Below are 27,138 nucleotides of genomic sequence, written 5' to 3'. Positions count from 1 at the left end.
AACTAAAGCTAACAACTCATCGATGGTGTTCTCAATTGTGAGCTCATATACTTCAAACAGAGAGAGAAACTGAACAAATATATCGTTTTTTTTTCTTTTTTATATAACGGAACAAAACAACCGACAGAAGAAAAAAAATCTGCGGTACAGTAGTCGCTAGCTACAGTAACCACCTCGCTGCAGTGCGCCGGCTCGCTTGATTTCTGTGCGAATATCCGACTTTTATAGGAAGGATGTCCCGGGATGATGAGCCCGACAAGCCATTCCGGCCTCTCGCAACCAAACGTGCCCTGGACTCGCACCGATGAATTGCGATTCCCTCCAACGGCATGTGTGCGAATACGTGAACGAAGAGCAACGCATAGACAGGATGCCTCTGTCGGCAGGCAAAAGCAGGCAGCCCCCCAAAGCAAAGGTGGCGAAGACGTTGTGTAATGAGTACCGTACCTAGAAACAAGTTAAGGTGTTGCCCGCATTTCAAAACTGCTCTTCTCGTGCGCGTACTCTTGCTCTGTCCAACTCCATTATACGTACTAGAAAACTGAGGTCTTTTAGTAACATTTGCAGCTGCACCCAGAGGGGGAGAGCGTGTAGGCCTTCCTTCTCGAGGAGGCGAGGAGCAGGAAGAAGCCTCGCCGATTGGGAGGATCAACTCGTCCACAAGGCGGGAACATGGTATGCAACAATTCACCAAAACAAAAACTATAATTTATTACTTGTAGCAATCGTAGCAATAGTACTGTATTACCTTAAGTGCTATTGTGGGTTCGAGCTAAAAAATTCTGAATGTTTTTTTGACGAGAAACATTTTTCTATACGCATGCAAGTTTTTTCGATGGAGTCACATTTGTGGAGATGTGGACAGGAGAAATAAAATTGATGTTTCAAAATGCTTTCCAAAACACTCTTTTTGGAACATCAATTTTTTTATTTTTGCCCACACCTCCACGAGTGTGATTCCATCATGAAATTTTGCACGCATGTAGAAAAAGCATCAATATTTATTACTAATTTTTTGGACTTATAAATTGTTTCACCGGAGCCCATGTGAGCTCGAGCTCACTATTATCTGTCAAGAAAGTATAGATATACCGGCAAAAAAGAAAAAAGTAGAGGCAAACGCATGCTTTGGATACAAACCCCTATTTCCTATATATTGTCTTCTCTGCCACTGCCATCGATCAATTATGTAGACGCACTGCTGTTTAGAACTGGAGAAATCACCAGTGATGGTCTACTTTTCATGTTATCAGATCTGTCCTTTTTGAGCATTGTCAAAATTAAATAGATTAAGAGCAACTCCAACGCGCCGACCCAAACGGACGCACGTATTCTACGCTTTTCGTCTGTTTCGGTCGGCCGCCCGCCCTGTATTTCATTTGGGTCCGACGTGCGCCCAACTTGCGTGGCCCATTTCATGTCCGTGCATAAATTTAAAAGGCCCGCAGCCATAGATCATGCCAGCGGCCATGCCGTCGCCCAAAGTTCATGTCGGCACCATGCCAGCGGTCGGCATATAATGTCAGCCTAAAAAAAACCATCACACAGTTCATGCTGACGCACTTGCCAGCGGCCGGCACACATGCCAGCACACAAAAAGGGGTGGGAATTCGACCACGCCATTTCGGCCGTGGTCATGCCAGCACACTTGGCGGCATACAAAAAAGGGATGGCCCTCTCTGCATCACTCCTTGTCGAACTTGAGCATGTAGGCCTGCATCTTCTCGAACCATGGCCTCTTCCTCGGCGACACTGTGTTCAGGTCCACCTTCATGATCTCCACCCCGTCACCGTGCTAGCGAGTCCACTTCTTTCGCCTTGGTCTTGGCATTGGCGGCCTCAATCTCGAGCATCTTGGCTTCCTTCGCCTCCTCCATCTCAAGCATCTTGGCTTGCTTCTCCGCCTCCATCTTAAGCCTCCTCCTTTGGATCTCCATGAAGGCATTCATTTGCTCTTCCTTGTCTTGCCGGCGTTTCTCCTCCCTTGAGTCCTTTTTTCTCATCATGCCCTCCAGGGTTCAAGCAAGGCGATCGACGCCGCATCCCGCTTGTTTCCTTCTTGGAGTTGGTCTTCCCCTGCAGCCGTGCCTTTTCGCCGTCCCCATGCTCCTCCACGGCTGCCTTCCCCCCACACGCCAAGAGGGCGGCATATTGCACCTTGAACCTCTCCTCCCGTTGATGATCGTCCAACAATGGGAGAGGTGGAAGGCCTTGCCGTCATGTTGGACCATGAATGCCTCCAAAGCTTGGAACACCTACAATTGAAAAGCAAGCAAGCATATGAGCAAATGGGTATGCAAATGGACTTGCAAGCAACGGGAATGGAAATCGAAGAGGGGGCGCATGTATACAATATCTTGTATGCCGATGCCGCTCACGGGGCGTGCCTTGATGCTCTCATAGGTGGCACAAAACTTGTTGCACTCTTGTTGATCATCCTCCATCGCTTCCAAAGGGACCCCCACCCACGCTTGCTTAAAAATTGGTATGGCGGAAACTTCTTGCGTTCATGAAACTCACGATGGACACGAATCCAAAAGGTTGATGCCTTTTGTTCAGCGTCGACCTTGGGGTCTTGCCCAAAGTCCCTCCAACACTCACAAAGGAGCTTGTCCATGGACGGCGTGTATGCCTTCATCAGTTTGCTCTTGTGCTTCGGCTTCGCCCTACAACTTGGTAGGCGAGCTCCTCCTCGAACAAAGGCTCCCCGTTCATGTCCATTCCATCATCATCCTCCTGGTCGTAGTCCTCCGGAAACTCATGGTCGAGCAGGAAGCCGTCTAGGCCGACCTGGTCTTCCATGAAGGCATCGTGCATGCCAGCTTGATCATAGGCCGCCTGCGCGAATGGCGCTCGGCCCTCCTACTTTTGGGTCTCGTCGAGATCGTAGGCAGCCGCGGCGGAACAGCCAGCAGGTGCCGCACCGCCTTCGAAGATGATGTTCTCGAGGATGAAATAGTTGGTCGTCTCATCGTCGCTGGCTGTCGGCATTCTGTCGAACTAGTTGCAGGCTACGGGGAGCATGTTGGCTGGCATCTCCCGCTGGCCTTTCCTTGCGCCTTCGGAGGATGATCCACCAGCCACCAGCGTGGCCTTGAGGTCAATGGACACGGGTGCGGGTGTGGAAGGCGCCACCACACTCACCTCCGGCGAGCATTCCCCGGAGAAGCGGGAGGCCTGCGGATAGACGTGGGAGCGCCGGGAATCGGGTGCATGGAAGACGCGCGCGGCGACTCTGGCAGCATCATCCGATGAAATGCAGACGAGACCATGCTAGCCACCGCAACGGCGGTGTTGACGAGCCCGTGATGGCAGGGTTTAACCCTAGGTAGATCAGGGCCTCCCTCGTTGCCGCCGCGACTCGGGCATTGGTTTCTTCCTGCTGTGCGGCGACGGTGAGGGTGGCGACGGCCGCTGCTTCGTCCTTTGCGTTCGCCGCGTGCCTCCGGCCCTTTCTCTTGGCCGACTGCACGGCCCGCTCCTCGGGCGTGAGCTGCTTCTTCTTCTTGGGCGCGGCGGCGGTCTTGCGGGGGGTGCGTGGCTTGCCTTTGCCGGAGGGGTCAGAGGTGAGGCCGGACTAGGCGAGGAGGCGAGGCCGGCAGCGGCATCGAGGTCGTCGTCCATGGTGAGTGGGTGGGAGCGCGAGCGGGCGGGAGGTTTTGGGAAAGTGGAGGGAAGTGGTGGTCGATTTGCCACCGACTGGCGGGCCAGGGGGAGGAGTAGGCGCGCGTCGCGACATTCCACTTCGTGTCTGCGCCGACGTAAATGAGGCCCAAATTTGGGCCAGAAATTGGTCAGCAGGCGGATGAAAAGCAGACGCACGTCCGTTTGGGTCGGCCCATTGGACCAACTTTTTTGTCCGCGGTGACCCAAACGGACACACGCAGACGAAATGGGTACCCGCGTTGGAGTTGCTCTAAATAGGTAAAACTTAACCAGCACTGGAGGATCTCTAGGGGCGCTGTCAAAACAAATGCTCAAAAAAAAGTACTAACATGGAGAAAAAATAATCCCTTCTTAGGCTCGGCCAAACCTTTTCTCTAAAAAAAATCTTCATATTACCGCCCGAACTACATTTGGTCATCCGCTTTTTTGGGGACTTTGGGCATCCGCGTAACCGTATAATCATCAAATCCAATCATTTTACACCTTCATTTTTGTGTGGCAGCCATTTAACTCACGAAGATGGTTCTACTTTTTCGATAAAGGAAGCTTTCTTGATCTTAGACAACTACATCAAAATGATACAATTATACCAAGATCACTCGTGGCGTCTAAGATGCACAGGGCTTATAATTATTACAAAGTAAAATTGACATGGTACCAGATATCATGCCGCGACGAGCAATAGCACTCAACAGAGTCTTTAGCTTCATCCACCACTAGAAACCGACACTTGGATAGCGAAATAGGCCCTCTGAAAGGCAATGCCTCAAACAAAGAGAGCGACACACGCACACGCACACGCACACACACAACTGCCATGATCTAACCAACTGAGGTCGGACCAATAGTTTTCACCTCGAAGAGCACCTTCTTTGAACTCCAGACAATGAAATCAGTAAGGAATCGACAATAATTATGACATTGTTAGGTACAGCCAGCCAAAATTAGACCTAGGGGAATAGAAACAAGTACTCAGAAAGCACCACCAAGTTGCAATACTCCGGGTGTTGTCGCTCCCGCTTGCCGAGCTGGAATTGCCATACTTACTATCCTTAACAAAAAAATTGTCGATCCAAATGCCTTCTCAGCAATTCCACCGACAACGACTTAGTTGCGAAAAAGCCAACAGGCATAACCATGGATTCGCAATGCCCATCAGAGAATGGTCAAAGGATATCCTAGATTGCGAACTCCAGGTGTCCAGTGCCAAGGTGACACCAAGTTAACCCACAAAACAGGATGGCTTGGCCGCCAACCTCCTCAGGTGGCAACCTCAAAATGAGCAGATCGGGGTGCATGACCCTAGCTCTAATCAATCAACCCATCTGAAGACTATCATCATGAAGCTTATTACCTTTTCTAGGATGTCGATGTCTGCATCACCCATGTAATTGGCGAGTATGTTTGCTTTTGGCGGATTTATGCAAAGAGGAGGAGCATGGTTCTCGGTGGTTGTGGTTGAAGGTCGGTTTAGCTCTTTTTTCAAGCAAGGCTTGCATGAAGACGTGGATGATAGTCCTTCTTGAGGCATCGATGATTTGGCTTCAGACCTCAGAACTCGGTGGTGGAGGCCTCTTATGGGTGGTTTCTCTGTCGGATGGAGTTTCTCCTTTGGTTGGAAAACTAAGTTTGCGTAATTCCCGACGGCACAAGCGGGAATAGGCTTGCACATTTTCATGGTGTCAATAGTTTTTTCCATGGGTGTAGTTACAGCTCTTCTCTTCATCTTTCTAGGGACCTAAAGCAAGCTTTAGGGTCTTCTTGCAGTAGTGAATGTTTGTGTCAGCCTCTTCACTCTGTTCAAGTTGTGGACTTGGCCACATGATCCTCATGATGCTCTTATGGCTCTTCATGACGGTTGGTTGAAGTGTGGCCTACAAGCCATGAGTTTCTGTCGAACGTGTGTCATGCACCTTGACCATGGAGGTACTATTCTTGCTGGTGAAGTTTGTTCATGATCACCTCAAGTTGGCAAATACATGTTGGTGTCATGGCCATAAGCCTCCATGTGTGATCAAGGCGATGAAGATGAGTGTGTTGCAGCTCATAGGGCCCCCATGGCTCTAAGATGGTGATAGTGTAGCATTGAGGATTTGACTCGACGATGATGCGGCGTCGTGGCTTCGAGGATCTGTGCGACTTCGAGCTTGGCGAAGGTGAGCGATGTTTCTTCGTTGTGGGTTCGCGGGACCTTGAGCTTGGTGAAAGAAAGTGGCATCGCAACGTTGAGGATCTACTTGACTACGAACTTGGGGAAGACTACAACTTTTAGCTTAACTTCCTATTTTAGGGGATTTGCAGATAAAGCAAGTTCTGTAGATATGCAATCTACGGTGAGAACAACCTATATGGCAAGCAAGTTAATACACTAGATAAGTAAAAGAAACAAGCTAGCTAGAAAGCAACACAAGTAGAGGTGAAGGAATGGATAAACCAGACAAGTCAAAGACACGGATATATCCCAAAGTTCACACTCTCTGGGAGTGCTAATCTCCGCTGGAGAGGTACGAAATCCAAAGCTCTTGAACGCCACCAAATGCCTCACCCTTTTCTCCCTTCGGTTCAACCCAAACGGATGGGCCCCAAATCACTCATGGTTGGTTTTGAAGGTGACTACCACAGTACCACCAGACCTTTAAAAACAGCATGGAGCACAATTGATGCAAGGAAGCTTCTGAGCTTGACTCCTACAGCCTAGGAGTCTCAAATCTCCAAGAGTAATAAGTTCTCTCATGAACAGGTATGGGGATTACGACTTGGTTTTGTGTAAGTGTTGATCAAAGGCTAGGCCTCGGGTTTACCCAGAAAAATTGGTCGTATAATTCATGTTATTTGAAATTTGGGTTTTCAGAAACAACACCCCAAATATCTCTCAAAAACCTAAAACCCAAGCATTCAGTTGCCTAGTATACAACAATATCTCTTAAATAAATAGAGCATAATTGAGCAGTTTTCAGCAACATAATTCAACATGACAAAATCATTCACTGTGGAGTCATCGTGCCATCATATGGCTACTGGCTCTTGTCACTGGACGTGAACGAGGAATAGTGTGCGCCTACAGGCGAGGACGTGGGCAAATGGTGGCAGACACCTTGAGCCATGGATGTGGATGATAGACGGTAGAAGCTTCGAGCCGGTAAGGGACGTAGAGAGCGGAGCATAGGAGCAACAAACGGTGGAAGGTGGGTGACGATGGTGGGTGTGGAGGTGATGGCTGTAAGTGTTACAAGCGGTGAATGTTGAGTCACGGGACTTGTGGCTAGGGCTAGGTCACAGGTTGTTGGGAATTAGGGGAACGGGAAAGGGGCTCGTGGCTAGCCTTTTGGATGTTTAGATGGGCTATGCATGCATACATGACCCACGAGCTATAGGGCAACAAGGAAGTAGCTGTTTGGCTGGGTTGAAACAAAACTAAATGGGATATAGGGTAATGGGTAATGGTCTATTATTCAGGCTTAACGATGTTCCGTTACCAGAAGAAAACACCCAAAATACCTAACATAATTTTGAGTTTTCGTACATGCTATCCTAGAAAAATTTCTGGGCTTCAAGTTTTTGGGTTTGGGGTCGAGTTCAAAAAAAGTGGCCAGCCTGAGATCGGGTGATGCTATTTCATTCCTTAAAGTTTTGGTGGATTTTGAGTGGAGGGATGAAAAGCGATCGAGATTTTGTGGTTTCGCAATGGTAGAGAAGATCGAATGGAGGGTTGGGGCTGAAGGAGGAAGAAGGTGGGTATTTATACCCCCCCCCCCCCCCCCCGCTCAACACCAGCTAGCCATTGCCACCGTGAGGACCCAGCCATCCCCATAATACATCACTAAGAGACCACTGTATGTAGGTAAACTTGGCAAACGCATTAGTCCCACTAATCATACTATCAACAAGACCAAAATACAGTTAATTAGAGTCTAAATGCACTTTCAACCTTCCCCTTTTTGTGAATTGATGACAGTATGTTTAGAAGAATGGCAAGATAGATAATGAAGGAAATATGCCATGCAAATCCATCGATACAGGAAGAGCTCCCCCGTGATGTGTGCATTTAATAAAATATGTATGGAATGCAAAACACACACATAAAAGGAGCCCCCCCCCCCCCAACCCCTCCCCCGTATAAGCAGACAATTGCAATGATATGAGTGAAGAACATATCCAGAGATACAATGCAAAAGATAGTTGGCATGTGATAAAAAGAAAAAACAAGGCAGTCCATAAATCACATACTATAGAGGTATGGTGTGAGAGAACAATATGTATAAGACAAGTGCATAATATGACACGATGTGAGCATAACACAAATAAATAAGCACAACTCAAAATCCATGACATAGATAAGCAAAGAATCACATAGTCTTACACAAATAACTTAAACAAGTACCTTGGAAATACAAGTGTGGAATTTAAATAATAGTATCACAATCCCGAATAAGATACAAAATCAAATACCAATGGCTTGTATTCTCCCAACACATTAGCATCAAGATACCAAAAAGGGGGAATGCGATGCTAGCATGGAGAACTAGGCATGGGGATAGGTGCTCACGTCATCATCTTGCTCGTCGTCTTCCAGTCATGAAACATGTGCACATTAGCAATTTTTTCCATGTTGTATGACATTGCCAGCACTTGTTCACCCTCAGTTGCCCTCACTGCCTTGTGAACCATTTACATCCTCTTGCACCTGTTGATGTCTCTCACAGTGCACACATGAGTAGCCCTGCACAGGATGAACAAGTTGTTGAAGCCACGGATGAACATGTTCTTCTCATTCTTGTCCACTTTTGAGACTCTCATGGAAGTTGCATTGAGGTTGATGTGGATGTTGGAGGTGATGCCTATAGTGAAAGTATTCCTATTATCACGACTAGGATTGCCCCCTTCTTAGCTCCCTTGAGCTCATCTGGAACTGGAGACTTCCACATGGTGTTGCACTTGGGAAGGTTAATCGGATAACGACGAAGCTCACTAGCATCATGAGTCTGAGACTCTATCAAAGCCTACATGAACAAAACAAAGAAACATGATTTCTTCTCAAAGACACAATACCTCGTCTCCTCAAACATGAAGTCTAAAACACCAATCAACTTTTCCTCATGAGCATATACAAGCAAGTCAACAGTGATGCACCTCGGCTCACTAAAATCACCACCTTTGTAGTAAGGGAAGTGTTGAAAATGCAACAAACACAATCATACTTGGAGTTAAATTTTGGATGGATCCAATAAAATTCAATGTCATCTCAGCGATGAAAAGCTTGATCCACATCCGGACCATAGTCATTTTTGGGGACTCTAAGAAAGTTGTAGTCGACGATGGGAGTAAAAGCATCCATAGAACAGTGACACGTCTAAGTACCTGACATCCTCCGAGGTATTCAGAATGCGTAGTCATGGAACATACCCCTACTTCAGTATATGATAGGTTCATTATTCAAAATGCATTTAGAAAAATAAATAAAGATTGTTCTAACTATGTACTCACAAGCTTTCCTTTCATACTGGAAATTACATCTTATATACCGTCAAAAAAATCTTTAAAAAGTAATCTGAGAAGCATCAGAGTAACAATTCATAAGCAAGTGAAGTTTGATCATTGTTTATTTTTTCAAGGGTGATCATCACAACATGGGGAATGTGGAGCAACACTTGGGAAATACAGCGCCAACAACCTTGTTGCATTACCAGTTGAGTGATATGTGGAGGAGTCCTAGGGGAACAGTGCTTCGTATCGAGGGATTAGCACTGGTGGCAATCGCTTGCTCCTTCTTCCTTGCTGCCTTTGGGTCTTGTCGCCGTTGGTCCAATCGTTGGATTATCCAAAAGGGTTTCTTGGTTGCACAAGTACTATCTTTGTCCCTTGGGACTTACAGCATTGGCCTAATGCAGTCTTCGTCGGTGAAGAGCGAGATGTATCCTATATGGGCTGTGTCCTTATTCACACTATTGGGCTGCGTGGACCCAGTCACCACCTACATCGGCCTTGAATACAAGGGTCCACTCTTCAAGATGACATTTCAGCTTTGCCTCTATTGTGGATATGTCCTGCTGATGAGTGTCTCAACCATCTCCCGTGGTGTTGGTAAATTAGCCATTGATGTGTTGTCTGCTATCACCTTCATCAAGGGCATTCATATGTCATTGGCGCTTGTCCAGCCAAGCAGAACGAGGGACCAATTAGCAGAGTTTGTTTATAGTAGAGAACCCGGGGCTTTAGCTGCACGTAATAAGGGTTTGGGGCTTGAAGTCCATTTACCGTTTCCCCGTGTAGAGATAAAAGAGGGCCATATTAAAAAGTCACGTATTAAAACTAGCATGGATGACGTGCGTTTCAGCTGCAAGCAAATGGTGTTTACGCTACAGTTGGAAGATGGCACTGCCAATAACATTGAAGATGTGTGCCTTGGCTACTCTCTGTCTCATTTGTTACAACGGCATTTCCTTGGGTTGGACACCTCTAGGGAAATGGAGTCCAAAATTGAGGAATTTGAAAGGATTACATTGGGGGCTATTGACTATAAGAGGACCTTGAAGGCGATTGAGGTTGAGTTGGCTTTTCTGTATGAGATCTTTTACACCAGCAATGGGTTTCTTCACTACGACGAAGCAAAAACGTCAAGCTTCTGGGCATTCGCTTCATTCATTGGGATATGTTTTGTTGGGGTAGCGACTGCCATTCCTGGGGCAATGTCCAGCCACCACAGTATTACAGGCTCTAATAATAGTCCTGGTGCTAGCACTATCGTTGTTAACACCACAACAGCTGACCTGATCATTACTCTTGTCATATTGGTGTCTCTGGCTCTGCTGCAATTGGTGCGGCTGATACGGTGCTGGACGTCAAATTGGGCACGAGTCGCCTTTGCCTGTGAATATGCCAGGAGATACTACAATCAACTGTTGAGGCAAGCAGCAGCAGCCGCGGATCCAGAAGTCTTTGAGCAAATAAACTCCAACTATAAAGAGAAGCAAATCAGCTGGTGGATGGGATTGAAAAAGTTTGCCGCACAAAGAAGTGAGCAAATCAGGTCCAACTCTATAGATAAGCAACTCAATTGGTGGGTGAGATTGAAAGCGTTTGTGGTTACCAGGATGAATTGGTTTGACAAGTACCTCTGGCAAGATAAGCTCGGGCAGTATTCGCTAGTTGATGAGGCGGCAAGGAGGATGAGGGAAACATGGTACCTTTCTGCTGGAAATGTCATCCTCACAACTTGTCTGGGAGGTGAAGTAGGCACTAAACGATGGCGCTGCGCTATCTTAGTAATTGAAGCTCTTGCAGTGCCAGTATACTGGACATGCCATCGCTTTTCTAGGATGCTTGGATTGCAGTACATTGGACGGGTGCTCCGGGAATTGTTGGCCCATGATACCAACACAGCCGTCATGCTGCACAGTGATGTGAAGGCATCCATCGCCGATTTCCTGGGCAAGATCAAGAGCAGAAGAATAGGGGTGGAGTGGTCATCCTTGTTTGTGGACAATGGACTAGCAGACATGTTATCCTACCTTCCCTATACCACTGTCCCTCTCAAGTGGGACGTTAAGTTGAAGGATACCAAGTCGGACGCCTACGCATTCTCGCACCGTGTCATGATTTGGCACGTCGCGACTCGCTACTGCGAGATAGCAGAAGCACGGGAAGGAAGCGCAGGAGGACGGTGAGAGCAGAGAGAGGAATCGGCGCGTGGCCATGGCCTTGTCCAGGTATTGCGCCTACCTTGTGGTGTCTGCGCCAGAGTTGCTCCCTGGGCCATCCATGGAAACAAAGCGTGCACACAAGGCAGCTGCCCACTCCGCGCACAGATCTGTCAAGTGGGGAAGAAGATCCACGACGCTACTGGAGGAAGTGGAGGCGATACGAGCGAGTTCAGATTTATCCGATCAAAGGAACTCCTTTGCAATAGGTGTGTATTGGGGGATGCGGCTTCTCAACCAAAGTCCGCCGCCTCCCGGATCCGGATGCACGCCGCGCCGCCGCTCTGATGTCCATTGGGAGGTGCTGGCGCTCCTATGGGTCCAGACGTTGCTCTACGCCGCGCCGTACGGCGATGTGCAGAGGCACATGCAGCGTCTCTCGCAGGGTGGCGAGTTCATCACCCATCTCTGGGCCCTGCTCTACCACATCGGCATCGACAGGTGGGACAGGGAACCAGCCCCAGCACAAGCTACTGCAGGAGTTTCGAGCCAAGTAGAGATTGAAGAGATTTTAATTAACTCATGATGAGCTAAATATTGTACAGTAATTAATAGTGAATCGCCTACTCTACTCGGCTGCTTTTCTTCTTACTACTTTTTGTTCCTTCTCGTGTACTGTATTTATGCATGATTATTGTGTGTGTGTTGTTCTATTCATATATGATCCAAATCGCATCTGGATTGCTTCACTATATGTATGTAACAGTAATGTACTCCCTCCGTCCTACTCCCTCCGTTCCTAAATATAAGTCTTTGTAGAGATTTCACTAGGTTAACTACATACGGAGCAAAATGAATGAATCTACACTTTAAATGCATCTATATACATCCGTATGTGATTCATAATGAAATCTCTACAAAGACTTATATTTTGGAACGGAGGGAGTATAATATAACAGTGTAACACTCTTATATTATGAGACGCATGGAGTACTACTGAATAATATACGCAACCTTTGTTTTTGTTGGGTTTAGTCCCACATCGATTGTGGAAGGAGGCAGAACACAATTTATAAGGGCGGGGGTGTCCGATCCCCTCATAACAGGCTAGTCTTTCGGGGGGAGAGGGCCCAAGGCCTCTCATAAATCGATGTTGCTCTCCGGTTGGGTCTGGTTGACGCATGTGGGTTGAAAATGCTGGTGCTAGCAGACCCGGGATTGCATAACAATTGGTATCAGAGCCCAGGTGCCCGGTTGGGTTTAGTCCCACATTGGTTGTAGGAGGAGGCAGAACACAATTTATAAGGGCGGGGTGTCCCCTCCTAACAGGCTAGTCTTTTTGGGCGGGGGTGTCCCCTCCTAACAAGCTAGTCTTTTTGGGGGAGAGGGCCCAAGGCCTCTCATAAATCGGTGTTGCCCTCCGGTTGGGCTTGGTTGACGCATGTGGGTTGGAAATGCTGGTGCTAGCGGACCCGGGATTGTGTAACAGTTTTCTTCAATTTATTTATTGGAAGTGTATGCGTGTATGTCATTGTTACTGTTTTTTCTTAATATAGTTTTATGGAACTCCATCGACTTTGTTTTCCAGGCCAGTCGGTACTCTGACTGTTATTTCTTAATAATTTCTTAGTTTTTCTATAAAACGAAAATTGAAAACCGAAGAACTTTAAGAAGAGCAAAATATGAAAAATCAATAGGAGCGCTCGCTATAAAAAAAACCTTTTTGCTACATCGGCGGGCTCAGTCAGGGTCGCTCTGTGCGATCAGGCGACGTATATAGCAGCTGCTGAACCTTTTTCCGATTGTTGAGGCGAGGGAATCGTTCGTCTCGCAATAAGCCAGAGGTAGACGCGCCCTTGAAAATTTTCCGATTGGGGCTGGAAAGAGGAATGGAACCTTTCCTGATGTAGGCTAGAATGCACTACTTTGGATGGCGGGTAAGCCTAGTAATTTTACACCTGGTTCATGAGTAGATACATGGCATGTTAGCTACAGTACAAGGCCAAAATTCGAGAAAATTTTAAGGAATTATGTAGATTTGGTTCTCTTGCTGTATTTCATTTTATTTGATCTGCGTTTTGCTCCAAGTTATTTCTAAGTGAGACTTTGCTTCGGTTAGCTTACATTCTTCTCTCGAGAACATAGGAACACTCAAAGGAACATGAGTAAGGGATTTTACGTCTGGTCCTAACAACAGTACTAAAGGGAGTATGTGAAATTTGTATTCAAGGGGGCGTCACGTTAGGATACTAGTAGATTTATAACAAAGAAAAAGGGGACACATGATATACCTAGGTTCAGGCCGCCAAGATGGAAGCCCTAGTTCCTACCTTGTTTCTTCTTATATAAGAAGAAAATAGTTGATTACAATGTCGAGGGGTACTCGCGGAGTCAGGAGAACTCAGCAAAATGTGATGATGGTGGTGTTGATTTCGACGGGAGGTGTTTGAAGTCTTCTACGTGGTTAGGCCAGTCTAAGCGAAAAGGAGCAAATCCTCCTCCATGGTGCTTCTTATGTAGCTCTGGTTATGGAAAATACTATGTCGATAAGTGAGGGCGTACATGGATAGGTGTTAGACATGGTCTTGATCTTCAACATGTATAGCCCTTTCCTATGTGTCGTAGAGCGCATTGCTAATATGTTGTGTACTCCGGTGGAAAGTTCCTCCGCGCTTCTCCCAGCATTGATGTTTTGTCCTTGGTCCTTGGGGGGGGGGGGGGGGGGGGGGGGGTAGAATGATGATGAGGGGCAAGCCATAGATAATTTGAATTATCATCGACACATACCAATCATTGTTTCAAAACTTAGTAAAATGTGTATTTCAAAAAGTTGCAAAATAGATGAAGACATATGTTTTAGCTACAAACTAAGTCATGTAACTTGTTTTTAAAAGAAAATGACCATTTGGGACATATTCGGAGATGAGAAAGCTACATGCACCCACAACTATGTTGCAAATGGCCATTCAATTTTTTATCAAAAAAATACAAAGTTTCTAGTTCCTACCTAATATCTATTTGTCGTGGTATTTTCCTGACAATACTCATCTCGGGTAGCGCACGCGTTGATGATCCAGATGCACACACAAGGAGAGATTTACCTAGGTTTAGGCTTTCAGACAAAGGAAATACCATACTTTTTGCTTATTTGGATTGATTGCTCTAGTCTTGTACAAGAACTAGCTAGGATTTTTGTGTACAAAGAGATTGTAAGATCGTATAAGAAATGAGGTGTACTGCGATGAGTTGACTGTGTAAAGAGTAAAGGAGTATTTAACCAAAAACTACCACATTTCGTGGAAACGTGCCCAGAAACTACCACTTTACGATTTTGTGGCGAAAACTACCACTTTTTTCCTAATCTATGGCAAAAAACTACCATGTCAGAGAACCGTCCGCTTCACCCAATCTAAGCACGTTTCTGACCGGTTGGGCCCACGAATCAGTGCCAGCGTGCCAACCCGTAACGGCCGTTTGCTCGGCGGGATGCGGCTGGCTGTCGGTGGTCAACTAGTCGTGGCCCACTCTTTCCCTCCTCGCTCATTCACTCTCTCCGTCCTCGCTCACTCATCCTCTCCCTCTCCCTCCTGCTTTGACCATATCGTTGTCCCCGTCGCCGCCGCCGGCATTGTTGCCGGTAGAACTTGAGGATGCCTTCGTGGAATGATGAGGACAGCTCGGACGACGACATCTGCATGGTTTCAATGGATCCTCAACTGTTTGTAAGTACGTCATGGTGCAACAGAGTTAGGGTTAGGCTTAGGTCATCCAAATTCAAGATTCCAAGTTTTCTTCTGGTTTAAATGTTTGATTCCAAGTTTCTTTTGGTTAAAATGTGGACAGGAAACCCCCGACAGTGTGGTGGATCCATCTTTCTCACTAGTAGAAAACATGGCTTTGGTTGAGGCTGGGATAGAGGCATTAATCCCGGTTCACTCACGAACCGGGACCAAAGGGGCATTAGTCCCGGTTCGTGAGGCCAGGGCGCCGGCCGGGCCTCAGGCGCCATTGGTCCCGGTTCGTCTGACACCTTTGGTCCCGGTTCCAGACACGAACCGGGACCAATGGTCCTCGCTCCTGGCCCGCAACCTTTAGTACCGGTTGGTGGCCGGAACCGGGACCAATTGTAGACATTTAGTCCCGGTTTTAGCCACCAACCGGGACTAAAGAGTGACCTCTATTTTTTTGGCCGGCCGTGGGAGAGCTTTGTGGTGCTCTAGCTCACCTCCTATGCACATGAGGTGTTCGATAAAATGCCCGAGCCACACTTAAGCTTTCTCCTCTTCAAGATCCTTGTCCAAGCTCCATTTTTCTCAAGATTTGTCTAGGTTTGGCTGTCCATCCTGTCCCGCCCTCTCCCTCACCGCCGTCGATCGCCCGCGCCGATCACGTCGCCGGCACCACCGTGGTGAGCCTCTTGTTGTTATCTTCTTTCTAAAAGAAAAAATTCTTACTTGTACGATTTAGATAGATACTTGTATAGTTTTCTTACTTTTGTTATTGTTTGTTATTATATAGTGCGATGGTTTTGGTATCCGCCTCCGTCGGCCCTCGTCCTGTCTATGATTCGAATGTGGTATATATTATCTTTTATAACTATTTGTTTCATTTAGTGTTTATGACAATTATGCCGACCAATGTGACATAGATGTTTTTATCTAGGAGGTATGTGAACCGGAAATTCCAACCGACCCTTTTGTCGAGAGGTTAAATTTAGTTGAAAAAAAACAATTACTTGAAGAAAAAATTGAAAAGAATTGAGGACGAGAAGATGAGATTGGAGTTGCATGTTGCGGATGTCGTCGATGATCATAAGATCAACATGGATGCAATGTGCTTGAAGATTAGAAAGATTAGAAAATATGCCATTCACACTGAGGCTTGGTATCATTATGCCGTTGGATCAATTGTTACCTTAGTTGCGATTATGATCGCATTTGTTGTTGCATTGAAATATTTTACATAGTTTCAATGTATGGTTTAATTAGATGCTCTAGAGAGCTATATGTTGTTCAATGAGCACTATGTATGAAATCTTGATCACTACTGTACTTTGGTTTTAATGTGACGATGAACTTCTATTAATTTGGTCACTTCTCTATTCATGATGTTCTTTAATAGTTTTTGACACACTTAATTGTATATAATGCACGCAGATGAATCAACAATGGATGTACGGTGATAAACGCACCTCCGAGTACATTAAGGGCCTGCATAATTTTCTCGAAGTGGCTGAGGCAAATAAGCAAGATGGTTTTATCTATTGTCCATGCCCTATCTATGAGAATACGAAGTCTTACTCTGACTCGAAAACCCTTCACGTCCATCTGCTTCAGAAGGGTTTCATGCCATACTATAATGTTTGGACCAAGCATGGAGAAAGAGGGGTTATGATGGAAGACAACGAAGAAGAAAAGGATGATGACAACTATCCTCCCCCTGAATACGGTGATGTTGCAACGGGGGAAGCTGAAGATCAAGAGGAACCAGACGATGTGCCCGATGATGATCTTTGCCGGGTCATTGTTGATGAAAAGAGACAATGCCAAAGTGAAAAGGAGAAGTTGAAGTTCGATCGCATGTTAGAGGATCACAAAAAAGGGTTTTACCCAAATTGTGAAGATGGCAACACAAAGCTCGGTACCATACTAGAATTGCTACAATGGAAGGCAGACAATGGTGTATCTGACAACGGCTTTGAGAAGCTACTAAAAATATTGAAGAAGAAGCTTCCAAAGGATAACGAATTGCCCGACAGTACGTACGGAGCAAAGAAGGTTCTATGCCCTCTAGGATTGGAGGTGCAGAAGATACATGCATGCCCTAATGACTGCATCCTCTAGCGTGGTGCGTACGAGGATTTAAACGCATGCCCGGTATGCAGTGCATTGCGGTATAAGATCAGATGAGATGACCCTAGTGATGTTGACGGCGAGCGCCCCAGGAAGAGGGTTCCTGCCAAGGTGATGTGGTATGCTCCTATAATACCACGGTTGAAACGTCTGTTCAGAAATAAAGAGCATGCCAAGTTGATGCGATGGCACAAAGAGGACCGCAATAAAGACGGGAAGTTGAGAGCACCCGCTGACGGGTCGCAGTGGAGAAAAATCGAGAGAAAGTGGGGGGACTTTGCAGGTGACGCAAGGAACGTATGGTTTGGTTTAAGCGCGGATGGCAATAATCCTTTGGGGGAGCAGAGCAGCAATCATAGCACCTGGCCCGTGACTCTATGTATCTATAACCTTCCTCCTTGGTTGTGCATGAAGCGAAAGTTCATTATGATGCCAGTGCTCATCCAAGGCCATAAGCAACCCGGCAACGACATTGATGTGTACCTAAGGCCATTAGTTGAAGAACTTTTACAGCTGTGGAATGGAAAAGGTGTACGTGTGTGGGATGAGCACGACCGGCAGGAATTTGACCTACATGCGTTGCTGTTTGTAACCATCAATGATTGGCCTGCTCTTAGTAACCTTTCAAGTCAGACAAACAAGGGATACCACGCATGCACGCACTGTTTAGATGACACCGAAAATATATATTTGGACAAATGCAGGAAGAATGTGTACCTGGGGCATCGTCGATTTCTTCCGACCAACCATCAATGTCGAAAGAAAGGCAAGCATTTCAAAGGCGAGGCAAATCACCGGAAGATGCCCGCCGTCCGTACTAGGGATCACATACTTGCTATGGTCAATGATTTACAAGTAATCTTTGGAAAGGGTCCCGGCGGACTATCTGTTCTGAATGACGCTAAGGGACGCATACCCATGTGGAAGAAGAAATCTATGTTTTTGGGACCTACCCTATTGGAAAGACCTAGAGGTCCGCTCTGCAATCGATGCGATGCACGTGACGAAGAATCTTTGCGTGAACCTGCTAGGCTTCTTGGGCGTGTATGGGAACACAAAAGACACACTGGAGGCACGGGAGGACCAGCAACGTGTGCACAAAAAAGATGGCATGCCTCTAAAGCAGTATGAAGGTCCTGCCAGCTACGCTCTTACCAAAGAAGAGAAGGAAATCTTTCTTGAATGTCTGCTCAGTATGAAGGTCCCATCTAGCTTCTCGTCGAATATAAAGGAAATAATAAATATGGCGGAGAAAAAGTTCTAGACCCTAAAGTCTCATGACTGCCACGTGATTATGACGCAACTGCTTCCGGTTGCATTGAGGGGGCTTCTACCGGAAAACGTTCGATTAGCCATTGTGAAGCTATGTGCATTCCTCAATACAATCTCTCAGAAGGTGATCGATCCAGAAATACTACCAAGGTTAAGGAGTGATTTGGCGCAATGTCTTGTCAGTTTCGAGCTGGTGTTCCCACCATCCTTCTTCAATATCATGACACACATACTAGTTAATCTAGGCGACGAGATTGCCATTCTGGGCTCTGTATTTCTACACAATATGTTCCCCTTTGAGAGGTTCATGGGAGTCTTAAAGAAATATGTTCGTAAACGTGCTAGGCAGAAAGAAGCATCTCCACGGGCCATCAAACAGAGGAGGTCATTGGGTTTTGTGTTGACTTCATTCCTGACCTTAAGAAGATTGTCTTCCCCAATCGTGGTATGAGGGGACACTGACTAGAAAAGGCATGCTAGGAGAGGACTTAATAGTATGTAGGACGGGCATTCTTGGTCTCAAGCACACTACACAGTTCTATAGAATTCTACCTTGGTGACCCCATATGTCAATGAACACAAGAATATTCTGCGTTCCAAACACCTAGAGCAGTGTGACGACTAGATTACATGTGAACACATCCAGACTTTCGGCAGTTGGTTACAAACACGTCTCATGGGTGACAACACTGTTTCTGATGAGCTATACTCGTTGGCGAGGGGACCATCTTCGACTGTATTGACTTACAATGGGTACGAGATAAATGGGAATAGATTTTACACGATCGCCCAAGATCAGAAGAGCACCAACCAAAACAGTGGTGTCCGCTTTGATGCAGCAACCAAGAGGGGAAAGGACACATATTATGGTTACATAGTGGACATATGGGAACTTGACTATGGACGTGATTTTAAGGTCCCTTTGTTTCAGTGCAAATGGGTCAATCTGCTAGGAGGCGGAGTACAGGTAGACCCACAGTATGGAATAAAAACAGTGGATCTGAAAAATCTTGGGTACACAGACGAACCATTCGTCCTAGCCAATGATGTGGTGCATGTTTTCTATGTGATGGGCATGTCTACCAAACTAAGAAAAAGAAAAGATAGGCAACGAATACATCAGACGATTAGCCAAAGCGCCACATAGTTCTTTCAGGAAAAGAGACATCAGGGAGTGGAGGGCAAGACATACATGTCTGAAGATTATGAAAAATTTCATGAAATTCCTCCCTTCAAAGTCAAGGCTGACCCAAGCACCCTATTAAACGATGAAGATTATCCATGGTTACGGTGCAATAAGCAAAGGACATAAGAGAAGAAAAAGTGAAGACTTTCTCTCCAACTATTATGATGATGCCTTTGGTCTAGAATATCACTGCAGTTACATGTGAAGAAATGAAATGCCATTTGTAACAGATGAGTTTTCATATGAAACCCTGATACTTCGAAAGAGATTGTCCATTTTGTACACGAAGTGCATCCAGCTTTTGTTGTAACCCTCTCAACTTTTTAGCACATGCTATGTGGGTGAAGTGATGATACCATGCCAACTTGCAACCTTTTCAGAGTTCATTTGTAGTGCTTTTCAATTCCAGGGTCATTTAGCTTAAAAATCAGTAAATGCATGAAAAATACCAAATGAAGTCCGAAAGGGTTGAAAATTGATGATGTGTCTTTGAATGGTGCTTTTGAACACACAAAAAGTCTGGAGTTCAAATAAGTTCAAAAAATGAAATCCCTTGTAACAGATGAGTTTTCGTATGAAACCCTGATACTTCTAAAGAGATTGTCCATTTTGTACACGAAGTGCATCCAGCTTTTCCCATAACCCTCTCAACTTTTTAGCACATGCAATGTGGGTGAAATGATGATACCATGTCAACTTGCAACCTTTTCAAAGTTCATTTGTAGTGCTTTTCAATTTCAGGATCATTTAGCTTAAAAAATCAGTAAATGCATGAAAAATACTAAATGAAGTCAGAAAGGGTTTAAAATTGACGACGTGGCTTTTAATGGTGCTTTTTGAACACACAAAAAGTCTCAAGTTCAAATACAAAAAAATGAAATCCCTTTCTAACATATGAGTTTTCGTCTGAAACCCTGATACTTCGAAAGAGATTGTCCATTTTGTACACGAAGTGCATCCAGTTTTTATCATAACCCTCTCAACTTTTTAGAACATGCTATGTGGGTGAAATGATGATACCATGCCAACTTTCAACCTTTTCAGAGTTCATTTGTAGTGATTTTCAATTTTAGGGTCATTTAGCTTAAAAATCAATAAATGCATGAAAAATACCAAATGAAGTCGGAAAGGGTTGAAAATTGATGATGTGGCTTTGAATGTTGCATTTTGAACACACAAAAAGTCTGATGTTTAAATAAGTTCAAAAATATGAAATCTCTTTTTAACAGATGAGTTTTCGTCCGAAACCTTGATACTTCGAAAGAGATTGTCCATTTTATACACGAAGTGCATCCAGTTTTAACCGTAACCATCTAAACCTTTTAGCACATGCTATGTGGGTGAAATGATGATACCATGCCAACTTTCAACCTTTTCAGAGTTCATTTGTAGTGCTTTTCAACTTCATGGTCATTTAGCTGAAAGAATGACCTAATAGCAAAAAGTATGAACTAGAAAACTTTTATGAAAAATCTAATAGCAAAAAGAATGAACTAAAAGAATCAATTAAAATATTATGTTATGATCAACTAAAACAAAACTATAATATTATTCAATAGCAAAAAGAATGAACTGCAAAGCTTTATAAAACTATAATAGCAAAAGGAACCAACTAAAAAGATTTTATAAACCTCTTGTATTTTTTTAAACTAAAATTATATAAAATTTATGCAACTAAAATTATCAAAGTATTTTTTGTTCAAAACATTGATTGAAAAAAGAATTTTAATAAAGAATTTTTTTTGAAACTTTAATAGCAAACTGAAATAACAAAATATGTTTTTGATTAAAACAGACATTTAAAATAACCTAAGAATTACTAAATTGAATATAATGATTAAAAACAGTAATATTAAATAGCAGGAAAAAAATCACTCAAAAATCTAGTAAAGTTATTCACAAACTAGTGATTCACACAAATTTCAAAGAATTCAAATTTTAACTACTCAAATTTAAAAACTAATGGCACTAACAGAAAGTTTATAATTTTTGTGACCAAAAAGCAAAAAGAATCACTGAAAAATAGTAAGTATTTAGCTGTAAGTAGAAAGAAAAGAAAATAAATAAAGCAAAAAGAAAACAAAAAAACTGGAAAAAATTAAAAAAAATGCGGCCTACTGGTCAGAAACGCTCTTAGATTGGGCGAAGCGGGCGGTTCTCTGACATGGTAGTTTTTTGCCACGGGTTAGGAAAAAAGTGGTAGTTTTCGGCACAAAGTCGTAAAGTGTTAGTTTCTAGGCACGTTTACACGAAATGTGGTAGTTTTTGGTTTAATACTCAGAGTAAAGAGATAGCGATCCGGGTCCCTGCCGAGCCTTATATAGGAGTAGTCCTATGAAAACTACTCCGTGCTCTGCCACATCGGCATGGGCAGGTGGACAGGGAAGCTCTAGCAGAGATGACTCAGACGAGGGAAGCAGCACAAGCTGCAGGAGAGATGAGAGAAGCAGTACAAGTCCAAGGAGGTGCAACCGTGCAAGGGAATAAGAAGTGATTCAAGAGATCAATTAATTGATGGACTGTGATAACTGTCAACCGTGTGACAGATTGCAAAAAGTACCACACGACCCCTTCCCTTCGATCCCACCACCTCTCGAACGAACCCCCCTCCCCTCCTTCGATCTGATTTTCTCGTGATTTTTTTGGCTCCTCCCAATTTGTTTTTCCTCTGCACACGAGGTTGCGGGGTCTCCCCGATTTTCTCAGCTGCTGCACACGAACAATCAGCCGTTTAAAAAACGCACAATCAACAGTTTAAAAAATAGGCAAAAAAAGGCCTATCAACAAGGGGATCGAACCCACACCCTCTGATACTAAATGTGACCACACCAACCAGCTAGGCTAGCTCACTTTCTTGATTCCACAAAACTTACATACTAATTGAATCTTCTTGAGACGACATTGCACAAAAAAAGACAACAAACATTAACTGAAAAATCCAAAACGGCAGCCTCACTTGTCCGGGTTTTAGGACTGTGCGCCCCAGTTCCATCATTTTTTTTCACACCGGTTCACATGGTTCAGAAAACTGATGGTCACATTCCCTCCTTTCAGATGCAAATTACCACAGTGTTTCCGCGGAAGTTATCAACTATGTGGGTATTATATTAACATGCTATTTACATAGAAATTACTAAGGGTTATTTTTTTAACAACTTTTCTCTCCCTTGGTCAAATTTAAGATAGACATAAGTTATCAGGTATGTGTTCGTATATTACAGTGCTATTTTCACGTAAGTTACCAAGGGTATGTTTTTTAATATTTTTCCCTTTGGTCAAAGTTATCACGGTGTTTGTAAGTAAATTATCGGGTGTGCGGTTCATTTATTCCCGTGTTATTTTCACATAAATTACCGGGGTTATATTTCATTTTTCAATAACCTTTTTCCCCCTTGGTCAAAGTTACCACAGTGTTTATACGTACATTATGGGGTATGCGGTTCAAACATTATGATGTTACTTTTCACATAAGTTTTTAGGGGTATGTTTTTCAAGAACTTTTCCAAATTTACTGCGGTATTTGTACCTAAGTTATCAGGATGCGGTTCGTATATTACCATGTTATTTTAAAAAAAAACTATCTGGAATATATTTTTAACAATTCCCACACAGTTATCGTGGTGTTTGTATGTATGTTAACGGGTATGCGGTTCATACATTACCATGTTATTTTCACATATGTTAACAGAAGTATGTTTTTCAACTTGTTCCTCTCCTTGGACAGAGTTACCGCGGTGCGTATATTACCATGCTATTTTTATATAAGTTATCCAGGGTATGTTTTTCAACAAAAAAAATTACTGTTGTATGTTTCAACAAAAAAATTCCTCAGGTCAAAAGTTACCGCAGTGTTCTGAACTTAAGTTATCACGCCTATGGTGCGTATATTACCATGCTATTTACATGTAAGTTATAGGAGTATGTTTTTCAGCAACATTGCTCCACCACTTGTCAAAGTTACTGTGTTATTTTTACCTAAGATCATGCTTGCATTACGTAAATTATCATGTTCTTTACACTGAAGTTACGGGAGGCAAAAAAAAAGGTTTCCCAATCTTCTCTCCATGCACTAGACACTGAAGTTATCATGTCTATGGTGTGTTAAATTAGCATGCTATTTAGGCAGGAGTTATCGGAGTTATTAGTGTATTTTTCCCCGAGTTGAAGTTAATAGGGCACGGGGTATGTAACTTACCAGCCATGCGGTGCGTAAATTACCATGCTATTTTCACGAGAATTACCGAGGTGTGTTCCAACAAATTTTATCTCCCGGTCAAAAGTTACTAGGCCCAGGTAACTTAGCAGCCCCTCAGGCCATCGTGTAAGAAAACTTCTTGCAATAATAATTTTTAGTGTTCATATATTGAACAATAACTAGGGTGGAATGAGTTATCTACGGGTCGATTCCATGATTCACTAGTTCCATGAATGTACAACTAGGTACATGGATTGATGAATCTTAGCACAAGCATGATGTAGCTGACCAGGTTAGTGCGGTCAGAATTTCCCATTGACCAGGCTAGGTCCTGGGTCGATGCACCATGTCAGCATCATGAAGGACATGCCGGACGCGACCACACCCTAAATTCAGATAAAATCATATCAGCGGCAAGCCATGCTTTGCTTACTGTAGCAAGCAATTCAGAAGCACGATGGTTGATTGGTTTCTTACGGAGTAGAGGAAAGTGAGGATCTGGAACTTGCTGGAGATGGTCCACCCGGCGAGGTTGTACTGCACGCCGAAGCCGACGACGGTAACCTGGAGGAAGCTGGAGGACACACTTATGTAGAATTGAGCACCATGGCGCCGACGAGCAAGACGACCTTGCTGGCGAGCTTGGTGGCACCGATGGCCGCCCTGAGGTTGAGAGACACTGAGCGGGTGACTACGACGAGCATGAAGGAACGTTGGGGGATGGCCGTCCGGTGGATTGAGAAGCCCCTGTTCATGTGGCTCCCCGCCATTTGATAAGATAAAGAGAAATGTGGTTTATCAGGTCGAAACAATACAAGTTATCGGTCGAAACAATACAAGTTATTGTGCTGACACATCATAAATTATCATGCTAAAATGAAGTTACCATGCAAAAAAATAGAATGAGTTAAACATGCTGACAAACTGTGAGTTAAACATGGTGACACTTTAGTTATCAAGCTTGCATATTAAGTTATCAGGCTCAAATTGCATAATTTATCGGGTTGAAAGTAAAAAAATTATTTGAAAGCAGATCGAATTAATAATGTTGTCACGGTATAATTTGTCAGGCTAAAACAGTATGGATTATCAGTTAGAAACTGTTCAGGTTACCATGTTGAAAAATATAATGAGTTAAATAGGCTAACAAAAGTGGTTTTTATCATATTGACACACTAAAATTTATTCAGGGCGACATACTATAAATTATCAGGTTCAAGCTGCATAAGTCATCAAGTTGAAGTAAAACATGAGTGTTGAAACCTGTTAGAGTTAAACATTTTGATACATCACAAGTTATCAGGCTGACATATTATAACTTATCAGGCTGATCAAGTTGCATAAGCTATCTTGTTAAAGTAAAAAAATAAGTATTCAAAGCGGTTCGAGTTAGAATGCTGGCACGATATAATTTATCAAGCTAAATCAATATGAATTATCAGGTAGAAACAATTGAAGTTATTATGCTCAAAAATAAAGTGAGTTAAACAGGTTAGCAAAGTGAGTGTTATCATGCTGACACGCTAGAAGTGACCAAGATGACATAGTGTAAGTTATAAGGCCCCAGATGCATAAGGTTCATACTTTAGCCTTCCTCTGAACAAAATACTCTTCATGCCAACTGATCCCAAGGTCAATAACATAAGGAAACGTAAGTACCTCAATGGTCGGTCCAAGATCGATGACGCCATCTTTGTGCCGCTCTCGGAAGGTCTCGAGGCCCTTTCATGATATGTAGCCGAACCAGTGCACGTCGACGTCGATCTCAAAGTATTTCGAGCCCTACATCATAATAAGTAGACATATGCACATGTTTCAATCTGGGGCGCATCAAGAATATATGAATTTGAGCATGGTGATGGAGACGTGAGGAAGCATGAATGGTTAGTATAGCTTGTAGAATTTGTGCTGAGGTCAAGACAACACCGGCTTCTGGTTGTAGGTCTACACAAGCCTCCCCTCGGCTGCACTAAGCTGCAGGTCTTGGGGTTCACAATGTCGGACAGAATTTTTAGCCTCTCTGTGTAGGGCACGTTGCTGTCCATCGGGAACCCCTTGACCTTCTCCATTTCCTCATTCATAACACTATGCATAACCAATTACTCATCAGAAACTTGTCTGGGGTACTAAAAAAATTTAGCTGATGAAATGCAATCAATTGGGCTCACCTTGATGTTGTCCCTGAGCTGAGGAGAAATCTCCTTGTCGAAGCTATTGGATATCTTGAAATACAGGACCAGGATTACGCCTTCATCGTCATTCTGGCCGAGCATGGTAGTAGGATAGGCAGGCAATTGTAGTCTGTACATATCAGTTAACTTGGTAAGTTTCAGATCTAAGAAATCAATACTGCTTGCTTAAGTAGTTGAAGAAACACAAGTGAATTACTGAATGTTCACAATGTTGGCAACTGGCACAAGTAAACATAATCCATACAGAACTAGATGAGTAGTCTGGAGAGACGTTAGATGAAACAGAGTTTACAGATGGCCGAGGGGACTGACTGACCATCCACTAAATTGGTTTGGCAGAGCCTTGCCAGCACGGTGACCGCCACCAGCATCCATTCTATCCATGGGCCAGTCCACGACGGACACCGGACAGCGTCCTCGTCGGCTGGCTAGTCGCCGGCGCATGGTTGGCTCGTGGCGGCTCGCAGTAGGTAGAGGGGGCGAAGCAAATTGGCCTGGTCTGGGGAGGTGGAGGGGGAGTGTTGGTGGCTCAACGGGCCAGTCCACGACGGACACCGGACAACGTCCTCGTCCTCTGGCTAGTCGCCAGCGCGTGGTTGGCTCGCGGCGGCGCGCAGGAGGTAGAAGGGGCGGCGCAAATTGACCTGGTCTGGGGAGGTGGAGGGGGAGTGTTGGCGGCGCGGGGAGGCGGAGGTGGCACGGGGGTAGGAGCCTCCGGAGGCGGTGGCGCGCTGGTGGGGGAGCGACCATGGTGGCGCGCGAGCTCGCCGGCGACTGGAATGGGGATCGAAGCGAGGTCAGCGAAGAGAGGGTAGCACTATTGGTTTTCTCCTTAGGGTGGGGTCCGATCTGTTTGGGTGTTTTTTCTGTGTACCGGTTCGATCGCGTGATCGTGATCCAACGTCTCCTAGCTCGTGTGGCAGTTATGCAAAAAAGATTTCGGTTACCACATACATATTTCGTTAATTGATTGATTAATTAACGAGGTGCATGCAAGAGATTCCTAAATTAGCTTCTTGGATGAGCCATGGAGGCCTACCTCCTGGAAACCAATAACAAAAAAAAACATTTTTCTTGCTTAAAAATTCATCCAAACACATCATTGTTCCCACAAGGAAGAGTTTTTTTTTCAGGGTAA

General features: G+C 44.5%; 1 protein-coding gene across 1 annotated transcript; it reads left to right on the top strand.

The window, feature by feature from the left end:
• The first annotated feature begins 423 nt into the window (after positions 1 to 423).
• Positions 424 to 11,525, top strand: LOC123050608 (uncharacterized). The gene is made up of 2 exons (XM_044473375.1): positions 424 to 675; positions 9,279 to 11,525. Exons 1-2 carry the CDS (start codon positions 673 to 675, stop codon positions 11,328 to 11,330), a joined length of 2,055 nt encoding a protein of 684 aa, XP_044329310.1. The 5' UTR covers positions 424 to 672; the 3' UTR covers positions 11,331 to 11,525.
• Positions 11,526 to 27,138: the final 15,613 nt, after the last annotated feature.

The sequence above is a fragment of the Triticum aestivum genome, chromosome 2D, assembly GCF_018294505.1.
Source record: "Triticum aestivum cultivar Chinese Spring chromosome 2D, IWGSC CS RefSeq v2.1, whole genome shotgun sequence".
Taxonomy (NCBI): Eukaryota; Viridiplantae; Streptophyta; class Magnoliopsida; order Poales; family Poaceae; genus Triticum; species Triticum aestivum.
This window is presented reverse-complemented; position numbering and strand designations above follow the sequence as displayed.